The sequence below is a fragment of the Mauremys reevesii genome, linkage group 20, assembly GCF_016161935.1.
Source record: "Mauremys reevesii isolate NIE-2019 linkage group 20, ASM1616193v1, whole genome shotgun sequence".
NCBI classification, from domain to species: Eukaryota; Metazoa; Chordata; order Testudines; family Geoemydidae; genus Mauremys; species Mauremys reevesii.
In genome coordinates, this window is record NC_052642.1 from 2682067 (window position 1) to 2699510 (window position 17444).

General features: G+C 47.0%; 1 protein-coding gene across 1 annotated transcript in view; it reads left to right on the top strand.

Annotated features, from left to right (window-relative positions):
- The window catches only part of LOC120387502 (myeloperoxidase-like), a 52823-nt gene that overhangs the window by 14880 nt on the left and 20499 nt on the right, over nt 1-17444 (top strand). The window contains exons 3-7 of the mRNA XM_039508346.1: nt 4147-4322; nt 6570-6693; nt 8925-9054; nt 11879-12082; nt 14876-15191. Coding sequence (XP_039364280.1) covers nt 4147-4322; nt 6570-6693; nt 8925-9054; nt 11879-12082; nt 14876-15191 — 950 coding nt within the window. The remainder of the gene's footprint in view (nt 1-4146; nt 4323-6569; nt 6694-8924; nt 9055-11878; nt 12083-14875; nt 15192-17444) is intronic.

The following is a 17444-nucleotide window of genomic DNA, read 5'->3' on the forward strand; positions in this document are numbered from 1 at the left end:
CCAGTACGGCTGTTCTTATGTTCTCCATAGATAACCCATTCCAGCGCTTCACCACCTTCCTAGTGAAAAGTTTTTCCTAATATCCAACCTAAACCTCCCCCAATGCAACTTGAGACCATTACTCCTTGTTCTGTCATCAGTACCACTGAGAACAGTCTAGATCCAGCCTCTTTGGAACCCCCTTTCAGGTAGTTGAAAGCAGCTATCAAATCCCCCCTCATTCTTCTCTTCTGCAGACTAAACAATCCCAGTTCCCTCAGCCTCTCCTCATAACTCGTGTGCTCCAGCCCCCTAATCATTTTTGTTGCCCTCCACTGGACTCTTCCCAATTTTTGCACATCCTTCTTGTAGTGTGGGGCCCAAAACTGGACACAGTACTCCAGATGAGGCCTCACCAGTGTCGAATAGAGGGGAATGATCACGTCCCTCGATCTGCTGGCAATGTTATAATGCACAAGCAGAATAAAGGTAATACTTATACTTATACAGCCCAAAATGCCGTTAGCCTTCTTGGCAACAAGGGCACACTGTTGACTCAGATCCAGCTTCTTGTCCACTGTAACCCCTAGGTCCTTTTCTGCAGAACTGCTTCCTAGCCATTCGGTCCCTAGTCTGTAGCAGTGAATGGGATCCTTCTGTCCTAAGTGCAGGACTCTGCACTTGTCCTTGTTGAACCTCATCAGGTTTCTTTTGGCCCAATCCTCTAATTTGTCTAGCTCCCTCTGTATCCTATCCCTACCCTCCAGCGTATCTACCACTCCTCCCAGTTTAGTGTCATCTGCAAACTTGCTGAGGGTGCAGTCCACACCATCCTCCAGATCGTTAATGAACAAACCGGCCCCAGCACCGACCCTTGGGGCACTCCACTTGAAACCGGCTGCCAACTAGACATGGAGCTGTTGATCACTACCCTTTGAGCCTGACGATCTAGCCAGCTTTCTATCCACCTTATAGTCCAATCATCCAGCCTATACTTCTTTAACTTGCTGGCAAGAATACTGTGGGAGACCGTATCAAAAGCTTTGCTAAAGTCAAGGAATAACACATCCAGGGCCGGTGCTACCATTTAGGCAGACTGGGCGGTTGTCTAGGGTGCCAAGATTTGGGGTCACCAAAAAGCGGCACCCCCAAATTTTTTTTAAGTGTTTGAGCAGCCGCTGCCCTGGGAGGGAGAGGGAGTCTGAGCCGCCGCCAGCAGCCCAGGGGTTCCCCTGAGTCAGCACGCCACCTCCGGCAGCTGGCAGCCCAGGGGTTCCCCTTGGGTCAGCGTGCCGCTGGCAGCCCGGGGGTTCCACCAAGCAGTCGCTGCTTCGCTTCTCCCGCCTCCCAGGCTTGTGGCACCAATCAGCTGTTTGGTGCCGCAAGCCTGGGAGGAGAATTAGAGCAGGACAGCGTGCTCGGAGAGGACACGGAGCAGAGGTGAGCTAGGGTGGGGAGGTACCACAGGGCTCCCCGGGCCAGGGGGTGGGGAGCAGCCACGGGGGGCGGGGAGCAGCTGCGGGTGGGGGGCACGGCTCAGGGCGGAGGGGGGGGCAGGGAGCTGCCGCGCGGGGTGCAAGGTGGAAGTTTCACCTAGGGCGTGAAACTTCCTTGCACCGGCCCTGAACACATCCACTGCTTTCCCCTCATCCACAGACCCAGTTATCTCCTCATAGAAGGCAATCAGGTTAGTCAGGCATGACTTGCCCTTGGTGAATCCATGCTGACTGTTCCTGATCACTTTCCTCTCCTCTGAGTGCTCAGAATTGATTCCTTGAGGACCTGCTCCATGGTTTTTCCAGGGACTGAGGTGAGGCTGACTGGCCTGTAGTTCCCCGGATCCTCCTTCTTCTCTTTTTTAAAGATGGGCAATATTCAGTTTCTTTCCTTTACGTGTTATGTTTAAATGGGATTATTTTACGTTTGACTGTTCCTCACTGGCTCACACCTGTGTGCTTTACTAACTTCTTTCCTGTCCTCCATAGTAGGATATAGAGTTCCCTCTCTAATAAATGTATCCCTAGGGGATGTCTCTACCTGAACCACGTACTGCTCCACACCTGTCAGCTTTGTCCCAGACCTGAAATAAAAAAAGTCCTCTATAACCTTTTGAATGTTATGTGCCTGGTGTCTGGTTCCATTTTGGTTATGGTTAAGCCCATCCCTCCTGTATAGGCTCCTCCTTTCCCCAAGGTTACCCAGTACCTAATAAACCTAATCCCTCTTCCCTACACCATTGTCTCATCCACAGATTGAGACCTTGCATTTTCCCCCATTTCAATGGCCCTGTGCATGGAACTGGAAGCATTTCAGAGAATGCTACCATGGAGGTGCTGTGCTTTAATCTCTTCCCTAGCAACTTAAATATGGCCTCCAGGACCTCTGTCCTACCTTTCCCTTCTCATTGGTACCTACACGTACCACGACCACTGGCTTCTCCCCAGCACTACCTGTAAGGCTATCTGGAGGTCTCATGAGATCCATTACCTTCACACCTAGCAGGCAATTCACAAACCCAACCAACTGTAACTTCATATAAATTAGCATGATTCTGTATAAGAAGAAGCATAACACAAAGCTGAATTGTTTAGAGAAAATAGCAAATGTTTGCCAAGCAGGGGTTACAGACTGGAATGAGGTGTCCCTTAAACATAACATAAGAAAGGCCGTACCGGGTCAGACCAAAGGTCCATCTAGCCCAGTATCTGTCTACCGACAGTGGCCAATGCCAGGTGCCCCTGGGGGAGTGAACCTAACAGGCAATGATCAAGTGATCTCTCTCCTGCCATCCATCTCCATCCTCTGACGAACAGAGGCTAGGGACACCATTCTTACCCATCCTGGCTAATAGCCATTTATGGACTTAGCCACCATGAATTTATCCAGTCCCCTTTTAAACATTGTTATAGTCCTAGCCTTCACAACCTCCTCAGGTAAGGAGTTCCACAAGTTGACTGTGCGCTGCGTGAAGAAGAACTTCCTTTTATTTGTTTTAAACCTGCTGCCTATTAATTTCATTTGGTGACCCCTAGTTCTTGTATTATGGGAAGAAGTAAATAACTTTTCCTTATCCACTTTCTCAACATCACTCATGATTTTATATACCTCTATCATGTCCCCCCTTAGTCTCCTCTTTTCCAAACTGAAGAGTCCTAGCCTCTTTAATCTTTCCTCATATGGGACCCTCTCTAAACCCCTAATCATTTTAGTTGCTCTTTTCTGAACCTTTTCTAGTGCTAGAATATCTTTTTTGAGGTGAGGAGACCACATCTGTACACAGTATTCGAGATGTGGGCATACCATGGATTTATATAAGGGCAATAAGATATTCTCAGTCTTATTCTCTATCCCCTTTTTAATGATTCCTAACATCCTGTTTGCTTTTTTGACCGCCTCTGCACACTGCGTGGACATCTTCAGAGAACTATCCACGATAACTCCAAGATCTTTTTCCTGACTCGTTGTAGCTAAATTAGCCCCCATCATGTTGTATGTATAGTTGGGGTTATTTTTTCCAATGTGCATTACTTTACATTTATCCACATTAAATTTCATTTGCCATTTTGTTGCCCAATCACTTAGTTTTGTGAGATCTTTTTGAAGTTCTTCACAATCTGCTTTGGTCTTAACTATCTTGAGTAGTTTAGTATCATCTGCAAACTTTGCCACCTCACTGTTTACCCCTTTCTCCAGATCATTTATGAATAAATTGAATAGGATTGGTCCTAGGACTGACCCTTGGGGAACACCACTAGTTACCCCTCTCCATTCTGAGAATTTACCATTAATTCCTACCCTTTGTTCCCTGTCCTTTAACCAGTTCTCAATCCATAAAAGGACCTTTCCTTTTATCCCATGACAGCTTAATTTACGTAAGAGCCTTTGGTGAGGGACCTTGTCAAAGGCTTTCTGGAAATCTAAGTACACTATGTCCACCGGATCCCCCTTGTCCACATGTTTGTTGTCCCTTACAGCGAAGACCTGGGAACTCTGAGGCTGCTGGTCAGGGTGTAGGAAAGGTCAGTGTTAAGCTGGCTGCTGCAGCTCTGCCCCTCAGTTGTTTGATCCTGGACTTAATTCCCACATACCAATGCAGGTCTCATTTTAGAGGGCTGGGCTGCGGACAGCAGTGGCTGGTGCATCATTTCAGGGGTCCTTTTTTTCCAGAGCAAAAGAGGCATTCCGGAAACAGGACATCAGCCCCTCAGATATCCTGAGACATATAAAGGAGCCAGTGGCAGGAACCAGGTCTGCAATCCGAGCTGCCGATTACATGGAAACCACCCTGAGCCTCCTGAAGAAGAAGTTGCATCACATGGTGAAAGGAGAGTTTAATATCACAGGTACTGTGCACATAAGACTGTATATGGCTAATTAGCAGCAGACCTGTCAATGGCAGGACTGTGAAGTAGTGGTTCTGCTCCAGGACAATATACCCAGGATCCAAACTCCTGATGAGCCAGGTGTGGCATGAAACCCCTTAAAGACAAAATATCGTGAGTGCTGCCACAATCACAAATCCTGGTAAAGGAACCTCTTAGCTCATCTAGTCACCTTCCCATCAGGGCTGTTCCCAGCTGGACATGTGCTAATTCATTGTCCAGTCTAGCATAAGTGTCCCAGATGTTCCAGCTCCCACCATTTCCGCTGTCCACCTAGTTCCTCCTGGCCAGAAGTTAGTCCCTACTGTTCACTGGCTGGATTTGCTCCTCTTCTCTAAAGTTCCTTCTGTCTCACTCCAGTTTTGTGATGATAATTTGCAAGTGCAGTACAGTACACTGAAATCTGCAGGGAGTTCTACTGTGAGACAAACAGCCTGGTGTGGCCCCTGGCTTCTCAACTCTCAATGTCCTTGTTATTGCTTTCTGCTTCCCCAGTTTGCAATACCTCCCATATTATGTTCTGTCCCTACCACTCTGCTTCCTCTTCTCTTGCTCCATCATTCTTTTAATCCTCACATTGCTTCATACCTACCTAGTCCCCTCGACCTATCCTCATACTGTGTCACCATTCTGACAGGTTGAATCACAGAAACCCCCTTGGGGCTGCCAACTGATGTGCCAAGACTACTTCTGCCCCTGCTTCCCTGCCCTGGCAGCTTAGGACTTCAGTGCCCTGCCTGGTTTGAGCCAGACCCACTAGCCTGCTGCAAACCCAGATCCAGGGTCTGAACCACGTCCCCTAACAGCTGTAGGCTTGACTGAAAGCCACCTACAGACGTGTTCCTGTCTTTAACACTCAGAGGCCCAACTCCCAATGGGGTCCAAACCCCTAATAAATCCCTTTTACCCTGTATAAAGCTTATACAGGGTAAACTCATAAACTGTTTGCCCTCTAGAACACTGATAGAGAGATATGCACAGTTGTTTGCTCCCCCAGGTATTAATCACTTACTCTGAGTTAATTAATAAGTAAAAAAGTGATTTTATTAAATACTGAAAGTAGGATTTAAGTGGTTCCAAGTAGTAACACACAGAACAAAGTGAATTACCAAGCAAAATAAAATAAAACACAGAAATCTAAGCCTAATACAGTAATACAACTGAGCACAGATAAAATCTCACCCTGAAAGATGTTTCAGTAAGTCTCTTTCACAGACTGGACACCTTCCTAGTCTGGGAACAATCCTTACTCCTGGTACAGCCCTTGTTCCAGGTCAAGTGGTAGCTAGGGGATTCCTCATGATGGCTGCCCCCTTTGTTCTGTTCCACCCATTCAATATATCTATTGCATAAGGCGGGAATCCTTTGTCCCTCTGGGTTCACCGCCCCCCCTTCTCAATGGAAAAGCACCAGGTTAAAGATGGATTCCAGTTCAGGTGACATGATCACATGTCACTGTAAGACTTCATTGCCCACTTGCCAGCACACACACATACAGGAAGACTTACAGGTAAAACAGAGCCATCTGCAGTCAATTGTTCTGGTTAATGGGGGTCATCAAGATTCCAAAGATTCCATTAACGGCCCACACTTTGCATAATTACAATAGGCCCTCAGAGTTATATTTCCTATTTCTAGTTTCAGATACAAGAGTGGTACATTTATACAAATAGGATGACCACACTCAGTAGATTATAAGCTTTGTAATGATACCTTACACGAGACGTTTTGCATGAAGCATGTTCCAGTTACATTAGCATATTTTCATAAAATCATATAGAGTGCAACGTCACAACCATAGTCATTGAAAACACCATACATTTTAACCCCCTCCCCAAAGGAACTTTATCGCATCAGTATTTGAATCAGGCAGGCATACTAGATGTAGGTATTTTGTCATTAGCACTTTTGAATCAGTCCCAATATCTGTCCTCCACTTCAGATGCTCCAAAACTGCTGAGAGATGAAGATGGCAAACAAAATGATTCCTGGAACACGAAATACTGAGTGTGTTCCTGAACATGAAGCTGCCCTTTATTCTGCAGGAAAGCTGGTGTATTCTATTGGTATAAACTAGAAGGAGTTTTTAAATGAGATGCTATTTGTCTGTAGAGCTTTCCTGCTGGGGGAGCCATGAAATGGAACTTCTGGAGACTGTTCCAGAAATTATGACAGAAATGGCTTCACTCTGATTGGCTTCTCTTGCAGATGTACTAAGTAGGAAGCAGAAGGAAATTATTTCCAAGGCAACTGGTTGTGACTATCAGATTCGTTCCATTAAGTGCCCAACGAGTAGCATTTACCGGACCATTACTGGAGAATGCAACAACAGGTAAAGCATTGATTTCTCAGGTATAGTAGAAGGACGCCAGCCTACACAATGTCCAGTATAGACACCTTAAAGTTGTCAGTCCAATACCATTGCACCAAGCAGAAAACACTGGATTAGTAGTTACTTGTATTGTGTTAACACTGCGGGGCCCAAGAGAGGTGCTGTACAACACATAACAAAGAGACTTTAACCTGGAGGAGTGTGGCAGGCTTCACCCAGGGGCCTATTGGTCAAACTATGGACAAAGAGTCTCTCTGAGCCTTGAGGCTGGTCTTCCAGGCAGTCCTGGGGCCCATCAGCCAAGCCACCATTCATTGCCCCCTGGAGTCCTCTAGTATCTCTCAGGAGGCCGGGGAAGGAGGGAAGGATGGGGGACCTGGGCCCTCCCTCTCCACTGAGTCCCAGTGGAGGACCCAGGGGAGAGAGGCGAGCGATGGCTCAGTCCCTTCTGACTGCCATTCTGGATCAGCCTCCCCGTATCACTTCCTACCTTCTTGTTTCCCTTCAGTCTGGGGCATGGCCCAGCCTTCTGCTTACACAGTGTTGGTAATTCAGGGCTTCAGCTGTGGGTGGGCAGCGATGCTCCCTAGCTCACCCTTGGAATCCAAATGTCCCCTCTTAGTCAGGGGAAAGGGGATCCCAGCCAGCCCCTGTCCTTCCCCTCTAGATTGCTCTGCCTCAGAGGCTGCAGCCTGTCTGCCTTCTTGCAGCCAGTGTCTCCTCCATGCCCCCCTCTGCCAGGCTGCCTGAGCTCCCTTTTAAGCAGGTCTTCCATAGCAAGCATGCCCGGCAGCTGCTGAGGAGCAGGGCCTTCTTGGCCCAGTACTGTTCCACCATTCCTTGTACCATCGTGTGAGGTCTGTAAACCCCATCACAAGGAGGTTTGGAATTTCTTTAAGTCAAAGGGGCAAAAATTATCTGGAATTTGCATTCCAAGCAAAGGGCAAAGCTTGCAGGGAAGAGCTCCACACGTAACTGGATGAATAACCACCGCAAAGTGATACTAGAACTAAGACAACAGCCTACAAGAAATCATAGAAATGTAGGACTGGAAGGGACTTGAAAAGGTCATTGAGCTCATCCCCTCTGTGCTGGGTCAAATAAACCTAGACCATCCATGACAGGGGTTTGTCCAACCTGTTCTTAAACCCCCCACCCCAATGATGGTGTGATGGGGTCCCCAGGATGCAACCGGGACTGTGGGACCCCGGCGCACTCATGGGAGGGGGCAGAACTGGGTAGGAAGAGGCGTGGTGGGGGTAGAGCAGGGGGTGACGCCTTGGGGGAAGAGGTGGAGTGGGGGCGGAGCTTGGCACTTTGGAAAGTCAGCACCTGTGGCTGAGATTTCCCAAGCAGTTCAACCAAAACACATTGTTTTAGGTAAAATATAAACACATTGTTTAACTACAGAAAATAGATCTGAAGTGATTATAAGTTGCAGGCATAGAGATCAGTGTTGGTTACTTAAGAAACAAAAATAAATTTGCAGTTTAATTTCTAAAAAACTAAGCAGGATTTGAATCAAGGAGTGTCTCACCCTGACGGATGATATAAGCAGGTTACACAAACTGGTCATATATTTTATGGGACCCACATGGTTACAACACTACAAACAAAGGCAGTTCATGCCAGACTAACCTGAAATCTCCCATTGATCTGATGGCTAATTTCTTACACAAGGAAAATGCAGTAGATCAGATTTATCTGGACTTCAGTGAAATATTAGACACAGTACCACTTGGGAAACGGTTAACATGGAGAAGTGGGGATTGGTACAGGACTTGAAAGGTGGGTAAGGAACTGGCTAAACATTGATGAAAACGTTTCTAAAAACACAATTTTTTTCATGCGAATGGATTCCCATTTTTCGGTCCGCTCTAGCTGGGATCATGGGTATATTGAGGAGTGTGAGGCACTCATACTGCAGAGATGGAGACCATATAAGTAGCTTAGATTTAAATTCTGAATTACAAATGTGAGTATGACAACAACATGAGGATTCATCCTTTTACCTCAGTATTAACCATAGCCTGAGCTAAGAGACTTTGAGTCTTTGCCTCAGAGGGTTGGCTGTCCAGAATATATTTGTTTCCTCTGAACCTGAAAACGATTCCTTTCTAGCGTTATAGCAATTCAACTTAGGTTCCAGGGAGAAAAAGAAATTCTGCTTCTCTGCAGGGTGTGTCCCTGCCGAAATAGTTTAGTTGTTTGTTTTCTTCCCAATGTTCCAGGAAACATCCCTATTTTGGAACTTCCAATCACGGATATGCCCGCTGGCTCCCGGCAGAGTATGAGGATGGAGTGTCTCTTCCCAGAGGATTTACGGAAGGAAAACTTTACAATGGATTTCCGCTCCCACTGGTACGAGACTGTGAGATCATTTGGTTTCTTGTTCAGTCAATGACTCCCGTATTTCAGACCTCTCCATGACCGGGGAGAAGTGCTCTCTGGGCAGAGGCCCAGGCCAGGCTGCTGCACCGTTTAAGTCTATTTTGAGGGCGCAATTGAGGCGTAAGCCGTGCATATGTCTTGCCCTGGGCTGTGTTGCTTGGAGCACTCCACACACCTTCATGCCTTGGCAGGTGCTGCATGTGCAGGGGATACATCCACACCGAGCAGCATTTCTGTTACCCTCCTGGGGAGAAGAAAGTGCTCATTGGAGCAACGCTTTGAAATTTGTACTAAGAATCAGCCTCACTCCATGGTTTTAGCAACCAGTGGTTTGCCTAGATTAAACTCAAACCTGTGCATAAGAAGTGGTGGGACTAATTACTCGAGCTTTATTACTTTGGCCTAATAATAATGTGGCCTATCGGACTTTTATCTCTTTTACTTGACAGATTTTTAAAGGATAAATACCTAGCACCCCTCTCTCCATTTCATTATAGGTGGTTCAGTTTCAACGCCTAAAATTCAGGTCACACAGTCCTTTCCTCTATTTTCAGTTGCTCAGTATTTTGATATATTTCTAACTGTTTGGGTTTATATTTTCTATGCTTGGTCTTCGTGTCAGGTTAAGTTTTCTTAAAGAAAACATTGAACAAAAATAGTGCAGCCATTTCAGTGAACAAAGTTAGTGGAAATATATACTTTTGGCAATATAAAAATGTTTCTTCGTTCCTATCTTTTAAAAATATACCCCGCACCCGGTGAGATGGGAATAGGTTTGGCAGAGGGTAGTGCTCAGGTAGCTGATCCAGACATAACTAAGTTACAAGCAGCAGAAAAACCACCATTTGCATCTGAACAGTAAGACTCGGTAGATCCTTGCTCAGTTTCAGAACAGTCTAACTTAGGGTGACCAGACAGCAAATGTGAAAAACTGGGACAGGGGATGGGGGGTAATAGGAGCCTATATAAGAAAAAGAGCCAAAAAAGAGGACTGTCCCTATAAAATCGGGACATCTGGTCACCCTAGTCTAACTGCACTGGCCATACTACTGACCTGCAGTGTATCTCCTGCATTGTATCATAGCCACACAACACACATGCAGCTGAGGCACCAGATGAGTCACAGGCAAAACAGACACTCCTCTATCATTCAGCACAGGTGAAGGAGCACTGCCTCCACTCCTGCCGGTTGATCCAGGCTGCCAGTGGATGGGAGGCGCTGAGGGGAAGCGGGGGGAGCTGATTGGAGCACCCACGAAGTCGGCGCCTATGGCCAGAATGAACCCAGAACTCCCACTCCTTCTGGGTCACCCAGGTTGCACTCCCTCCCACTGCTCCGACCCTCAGCTCCGTGGAGAAGTCAAGAGGAGAGGATCCACAGTACCACAATGGCAGAAGAGCTTCCCTTCCTCACGGAGGGCAGAGCTCTGTTGGAATCATAGAATCATAGAATATCAGGGTTGGAAGGGACCTCAGGAGGTATCTAGTCCAACCCCCTGCTCAAAGCAGGACCAATTCCCAGCTAAATCATCCCAGCCAGGGCTTTGTCAAGCCTCACCTTAAAAACCACTAAGGAAGGAGATTCCACCACCTCCCTAGGGAACCCATTCAAATCAGCCGGACTTCACCAATCAGGAATAGGAATTTTTGCACACAGGAGCCAGTCTTATTACCCTGCTCTTCCCACCAGGGCCGGCTCCAGGCACCAGCCCACCAAGCAGCTGCTTTGGGCGGCCAATGGTGAGAGGTGGGACATCCGGGTCTTCGGCAGCGGGTTCCTCACTCCCTCTAGGAGTGAAGGACCAGCCGCCGAAGACTGAAGCGGCGGTGGTAGAGCTGCAGATCATGATTTTCCCCCCCATTTCTTTTGGCTGCATTGGGGGTGGGGAGGGCTGCAAAAACCCTGGAGCTGGCCCTGCTTCCCACAGTCAAGGAACCCTATATATTTGATCTGCAATCCTTCGTCTTTCATGTGCAGATGGGGGGTGATGATCTCAGTCTGGCGTCAACACACATGACTGAATACACGCAGGGAGCAGACTGGTTGAGTAAGGAAGTTCCATTTTAAGAGCAGCAAAGAGTCCTGTGGCACCTTATAGACTAACAGACGTTTTGGAGCATGAGCTTTCGTGGGTGAATACCCACTTCGTCGGATGCATGTACATTTTAAGAGTCGCTGTTCAGAGTAAAACCACACTAACGCTTTCCCCATCCCCATCATTACGATCACTGTGTACTGTGGTTGTGCCTAGGACCCCAGTCATCAGGCAGGACCCCATTGTGCTAGGCCCTGTGCAAACAGAACAAAAATCTTCCAATCTAGATATAAGATGAGGCAAAAGGTGGACACAGAGAGGCAGACAGGGAGCACAATGCAACAACACAGGGCAGCATGATGGATAGGGTCTCAGCTCACCAGCTGCCTAAGCACTACCTAGCTTTTTGTAGGCGTGATGGCAAAGGAGAGTTTGAAGAGGGGTTTTGAAGGAGGAGAGTGAAGTGGCTTTGCAGATGTTTACAGGGATCTCGCCCCAGTCCATGAATTGCAGCAAGGGAGAAAGCACAAAGCTGCTTCTTTAAAAAGAAGAGTGGGCAAGCAAAGCATTGGCTTTGGCAGTTCATTGAACTTCACCACTGATGTTCAGAAATTGACTTTCAGCATAACAAAGTGTCGTGTCTGATACTTTCCTGAGGTCTGTAGTGGGCTACCCCGAAAGTTACAGCACTTCCCCTATGGAGCTAAACACGTTCACTATGTCTCAGCCATAAATGTTTTTGTTCTGATTCCGTGCAGGTTCGAAAAGTGTCAAATGAAATAATTCACACAGCCAATGAGAATGTCACCCAAGACCAGCAGCGCTCTGTCATCTTCGTGCATTGGGGTCAGTGGGTTGACCACGACTTGGACTTGGCCCCTTTTACTGTCACAAAGATCAACAATAAAGAAGTTCAGTGCGAGACCAGTTGCACCTCTGAGCTACCCTGCTTCCCAATTAAGGTACAACTACAACCTTAACTCCCTTCCTTCTTTGCAGGGTTTCTAAGCCTGAGACTAGTGTAGAAGGTTAGACCCAGAAAGACTTTATGGTGAAAGAATAGAGAGATCAAAGACATGAATTCTTCAAAGAGCCTAAATCACCTAATACACTGTTTATATTACAGGGGAGCTGGGAGTAACCCCGATATTTAGGTTGCCTAGCACATTCCAGTGTGCAGTGATTGGTTTCCAAACCCAGCAGCATCACCCTAGTGGTGAGAGTCTGCAGTCATGACAGGCCAGTGGCGAGAGTCTGCGGGGTGTGTGGTAGGGGAACCCAGGCCCTCCCTGCTCCATCGGGGACCCTGTGACTGGCAGGTCAGATACACAGCCTGGGGCAGACACCCCCTGAGCCTGCTCCCTGGGTCACTTCCTACCCCAGCCTCTGCCCCTCCAAAGTCACAGCAGAGTCTGCTTATGGACTCACTGATTGGCGATTCGCCCTGGCAGTGATCTGAACGCTCTTCTCCATCAATCACAGCCCACTGCACCCGGTCTCCCTAGGGCCCTCCAGTGGCTCAGCAGATGGATTTGGTCCAAGCGGTGGGAGCTCCTGTAGCCTCTCTGTAGGAGCTAACAATGGAGGATTTTTCCCTTGCTTTATCCACCCTGACACAACTGGGATGCTCCCTTTTGAGCTCTGCCTCCATTGTGAGCAGGCCCTGGGCCCGGAGCTACTCCTTACACCTTGTACACCCCATCACAATTCCATCATAAAATACTCTTGCAAGCTTTTCTGGGACGCTCTACTAGCTCCATTGTTTGCAGCTGGCTTTTGAAATTTGGCACAGAGAAAGCCCTGAGCCAGAGAAGTGCCTGTTCATTGCCCTGTGGGATTCTGTTCACGTTTTGCTAAGATACAATAAATGTTGGTAGCCTTTTGAAATACTAACTGAACACCACATTCTAAGCCTGGGTCCATACTGCTGCCAAAGAAACAGTAGCCACCCTCCCTACTGGGAATGTCTATCAGCTGTAACAGGGTATTGTGGGGAGAGACAGACTGGGATGCTGCACCCAGCACTTTCCCCAAGCAAAAGAAGACAGGGAATTACATGCACCAAACTGCATTAAAGGAACACTATTTAGATTGCAAAGTCAAGCATTCCAAAGTTTAAAAATGCCAGAATTCAAGTTGTCCAATCAGCCTTTATTCTGGCCCCTGACACCTATGGATCATGCTACAGTCTTGTATTATGTGATAACACGCTATTTTTTCTAGGATTCGTTTAGTGCACAGAATGGACACACAAAAAGCAGAGTTAAGAGCAGCCATAACATTTGTCATTTCCTGACTTCTGAGTGCTTGACTTTGTGATCTAAATAATATTCTCTTAGCGTAGTTGGGCTTTTTGTTTGTTTTACTCGGGTTGTTTGAGGGGAGGGTTGTATGTAACATGGTGCTGCTGGGCATCACTGTGGACATCTCAGTGAAAATCTCTGCTCTATATGCAGCTGTGGTCAAAAAAGCAAACGTGATGTTACAACATATAAAGAATGGGATGGAGAATATGACAGAACAAATACAAGGGGCTTATATATCTCAGTAGAGCGGCTTGCTGTGGAATGCTATGTAGTAGCATAGAATGCTGTGTGTAGGACTGATCACTAGAGTTTGAAAAAGTTATTGCAGAATTAGAGGGGGTTCAGAGAAAGGTGGCAAGGATGATTAGGGCCTGGAAAAACTCTCCTGTGACGTGAGACTGAAAAGATTTGTATTGTTCAGCTTAGAGAGGGACCATATGAAGGAATCAATGATCTGAAGAAAGAAGCTTGGGAGCTCCTGTTCTCCCTGTCTCCTAACGCAAGAACTAGGAGACAGCCATTGAAACTGGAAGGGGGCAAGTTCAAAACGGATCAAAGGAAATACTTTCCCACACAACACAGAATTAGACTTTGGCAAGATTCAAAGAGGGACTGGACATTTATCTGGATAACAAGAGCATCCAGAGTTAGACTAGCTAATGCTAATACCATTTTTGTCAGGGTTATAAAAATCCTACTTCAGGTTTTAAACCAATCTCTAACTATTAGGGATTAGGACAGGGGTTCTCAAACTTCATTGTACAGCGACCCCCTTCTGACAACAAAAATTACTACAGGACCCCAGGAGGGGGGGCTGAAGCCTGAGCCCACCCAAGCCCCTCAGTCCCAGGCAGGGGGCCAAAGCCAAAATCCAAGGCTTCATCTCTGGGCAGGGGGCCTGTAACCTGAGCCCTGCTGCCCATATCTGAAGCCGACCCTGAGCCACCCCACCTGGATGGTGGGGCTCGAGCTTTCGCTTTGGCTCTGCGCTCCAGCCAGTCTAACGGCAGCTCGAGTGACCCCATTAAAACAGGTTGTGACCCACTTTGGGGTCCTGACCCACACTTTGAGAACCGCTGGATTAGGATGAGACCTTCATGGGGACAGATTATCTCATGACTGCGTCCTGTGGGGTTTTATGTCATCTTCCTCTAAATCATCTGCTACTGGATACTGTCAGACAGGACATTGGACTAGATGTACCATGAGTCTCGTCCAATCTGTGACTTCCCCTGTCGAATAGATAATGCATTTGGAACATTCGTAGATTCAGAGTTTCTAAGGCCAGGGGGTATTGTGATCATCTAGTCTGACCTCCTATATAACACAGGCTACAGATCTTCCCTAGAATAATTCCATTTGAACTAGGGAATATCTTTTTAAAAATCCAATCTTTATCAACACATCGACACTTTAACTTGGGAGTAATTCTCTTTTTGTTTTCTACAGTTTCCCCCTGATGATCCACGAATTAAGGACCCAAATACTTGTATGCCATTCGTCCGTACAGCTCCAGTGTGCAATGCCAAAACATTTGTACATGAACAGATCAATTCGATCACCTCATTCATGGATGCCAGCATGGTGTACGGCAGTGAAGTACCTTTAGCTAAGAGTCTTAGGAATCAGACAAATCAGCTGGGTTTGATGGCGCTGAACCAGAACTTCACTGATGCAGGGCTGGGGTTACTGCCCTTTGAGAACAATTCCCAAAGCCCCTGTTTATTCACAAACAAGACCATGAATATCCCCTGTTTTAAAGGAGGTAAGTCATGTGACTGGAGCACAATACATTTTCTGAAGTGAGCCGCAGAGAAACTTAGCAGTGCCTGAGACAAATATAATGAGACATCAGAAACTATCGTGTGAAAGTGTGTAAGAAAAAGCGGGGGGAACCATGAAAATGACAAAACTGGAAATGGAAATGTTTTGGTTTCCAAAAACCAAAATGACACTTTAAGCCAAACCCACTTTTTTCATTTAAAAATATCATTACAAAACTAAATGAAAAATTCTAGTCAAAAGGAAATTTCCCACAGAAAATCCACCATTTTTTGATCAAAAAATGTCAAATGGTCATTTTTCCAAAGGAATTTACCATGAAAAAATTGGTTTTCCAATAAGCTTTGTTGTTGTTTTTTCCAAAAAAAGGCAAACAAAACAAATTCTACCATGTGCGGCCAACTGTCTCACCCCTTCTCTCACATCACCAACAGCAGGGTTTGCACTTCAGCACAGAGCAGTGCCAGTGGCATGGAAGAGTGCTTGCAGTATGGGAAGCAATAGTAAGCCATTTTTCTCCAAACCAGTGGACTGCATATGCAGAAGCGTTCACATTTTTCTCTTTAAATTCTTCCTCCCAGCTGATTTGGCTCATGAATATTTTCAGATTTTGTAATTAGTTTTTTTTAATGCACCAAGTATGTATATTACTGGCTTGGCATTTATTCTGTTTATATGTACAAATATGATCAACTCCTTATCCCTTGTTTCTAGGCTACCACTAATTTTCAGTTGGGTGATCAGTTCCTTTTTGTCTGTCATCTCCTGTTTGCTGCATCTGTAGTTGGCCAGACCACTGACTTTCTATACTAAGGCATGTTTATACCGAGCGTTAGTGCGCAGTGAGCTGGGGTGCAAATCTACAGTGCTGTAGCGTGCCCTGCACTAACTAGCTGCGTGGACCCTGCATTAAATACTCTGTGACCCACACAGCCAGTTAGCATGCAGCAGACTAGAGCACTGGATCTACATCCCCACTTCCTGCACGCTAACTCTCCAGATCAACGAACTCCAAGCCTCCCCGCTCAGCTCCACACCCTTAGACTTCAAACAGTGGTGCTGACATGAACCAGCAGCCCTGTCTCAGCTGCTTACTGAAGGGCCAGGGCCTCATTACACAACCCAGACACACAGAACCCTAAGACCCTGCAGGACTAAAACCTGTGAGGTTCTGGGCTGCTGACACTTCCACATCCCCATTACAAGCTCACACCGGGCTTCTGCTGGGACATCCTGTGAAGCTGGCCATGGCAGAAAGCACTGTCCAGCACGGCATCAGTCAGTGGCAGCCCACCACAGCCCACTCATGGGCTCATGTCGATATAGAAACCAGGAAGCCATCACAGGGGGCTGTCTGAATCATAGAATCAGGGAAGATGGGGGTTGGAAGAGACCTCAGGAGCTCATCTAGTCCAACCCTCTGCTCAAAGCAGGACCAACCTCAACTAAATCATCCCAGCCAGGGCTTTGTCAAGCTGGGCCTTAAAAACCTCTAAGGAAGGAGATTCTACCACCTCCCTAGGGAACCCATTCCAGTGCTTCACCACCCTTCTAGTAAAATACTAGGGGCCTGTTGCAGAGCCAGAGGTTGAGCAGTGAGCACCCCCTGCCCCCCGGCACATTGGAAAGTTGGCGCCTGTAGCTCCAACCCCGGGATCGGTGCCTATACAAGGAGCTGCATATTAACCTCTGAAGAGACGCCTGTGGCTCTGGAGCTCCAGGTTAGCCACCCCTGTCTTAACCTGAAAGCATTGAGTACTTCAGCTTTTTCCACATCATCTGTCACTACCTGGCCTCCCCCATTCAGTAAGGGGCCCACACTTGCCCTGACCTTCTTGTTGCTAACATACCTGTAGAAACCCTTCTTGTTACCCTTCACATCCCTTGGTAGCTGCAACTCCAATCGTGCCTTGGCCTTCCTGATTACACCCCTGCATGCTCGAGCAATATTTTTATACTCCTTCCTAGTCATCTGTCCACATTTCCACTTCTTGTAAGCTTCCTTTTTGAGTTTAAGCTCCCTGAAGATTTCTCAGTTAAGCCGAGCTGGTCACCTGCCATATTTGCTATTCTTTCTGCACTTCGGGACAGTTTGTTCCTGTGCCCTCAATAAGGCTTCTTTAAAATACACCAGCTCTCCTGGACTCCTTTCCCCCTCGTATTAGCCTCCCAGGGGATCCTGCCCATCAGTTCTCCGTGGGAGTCAAAGTCTGCTTTTCTGAAGTCCAGGGTCCAT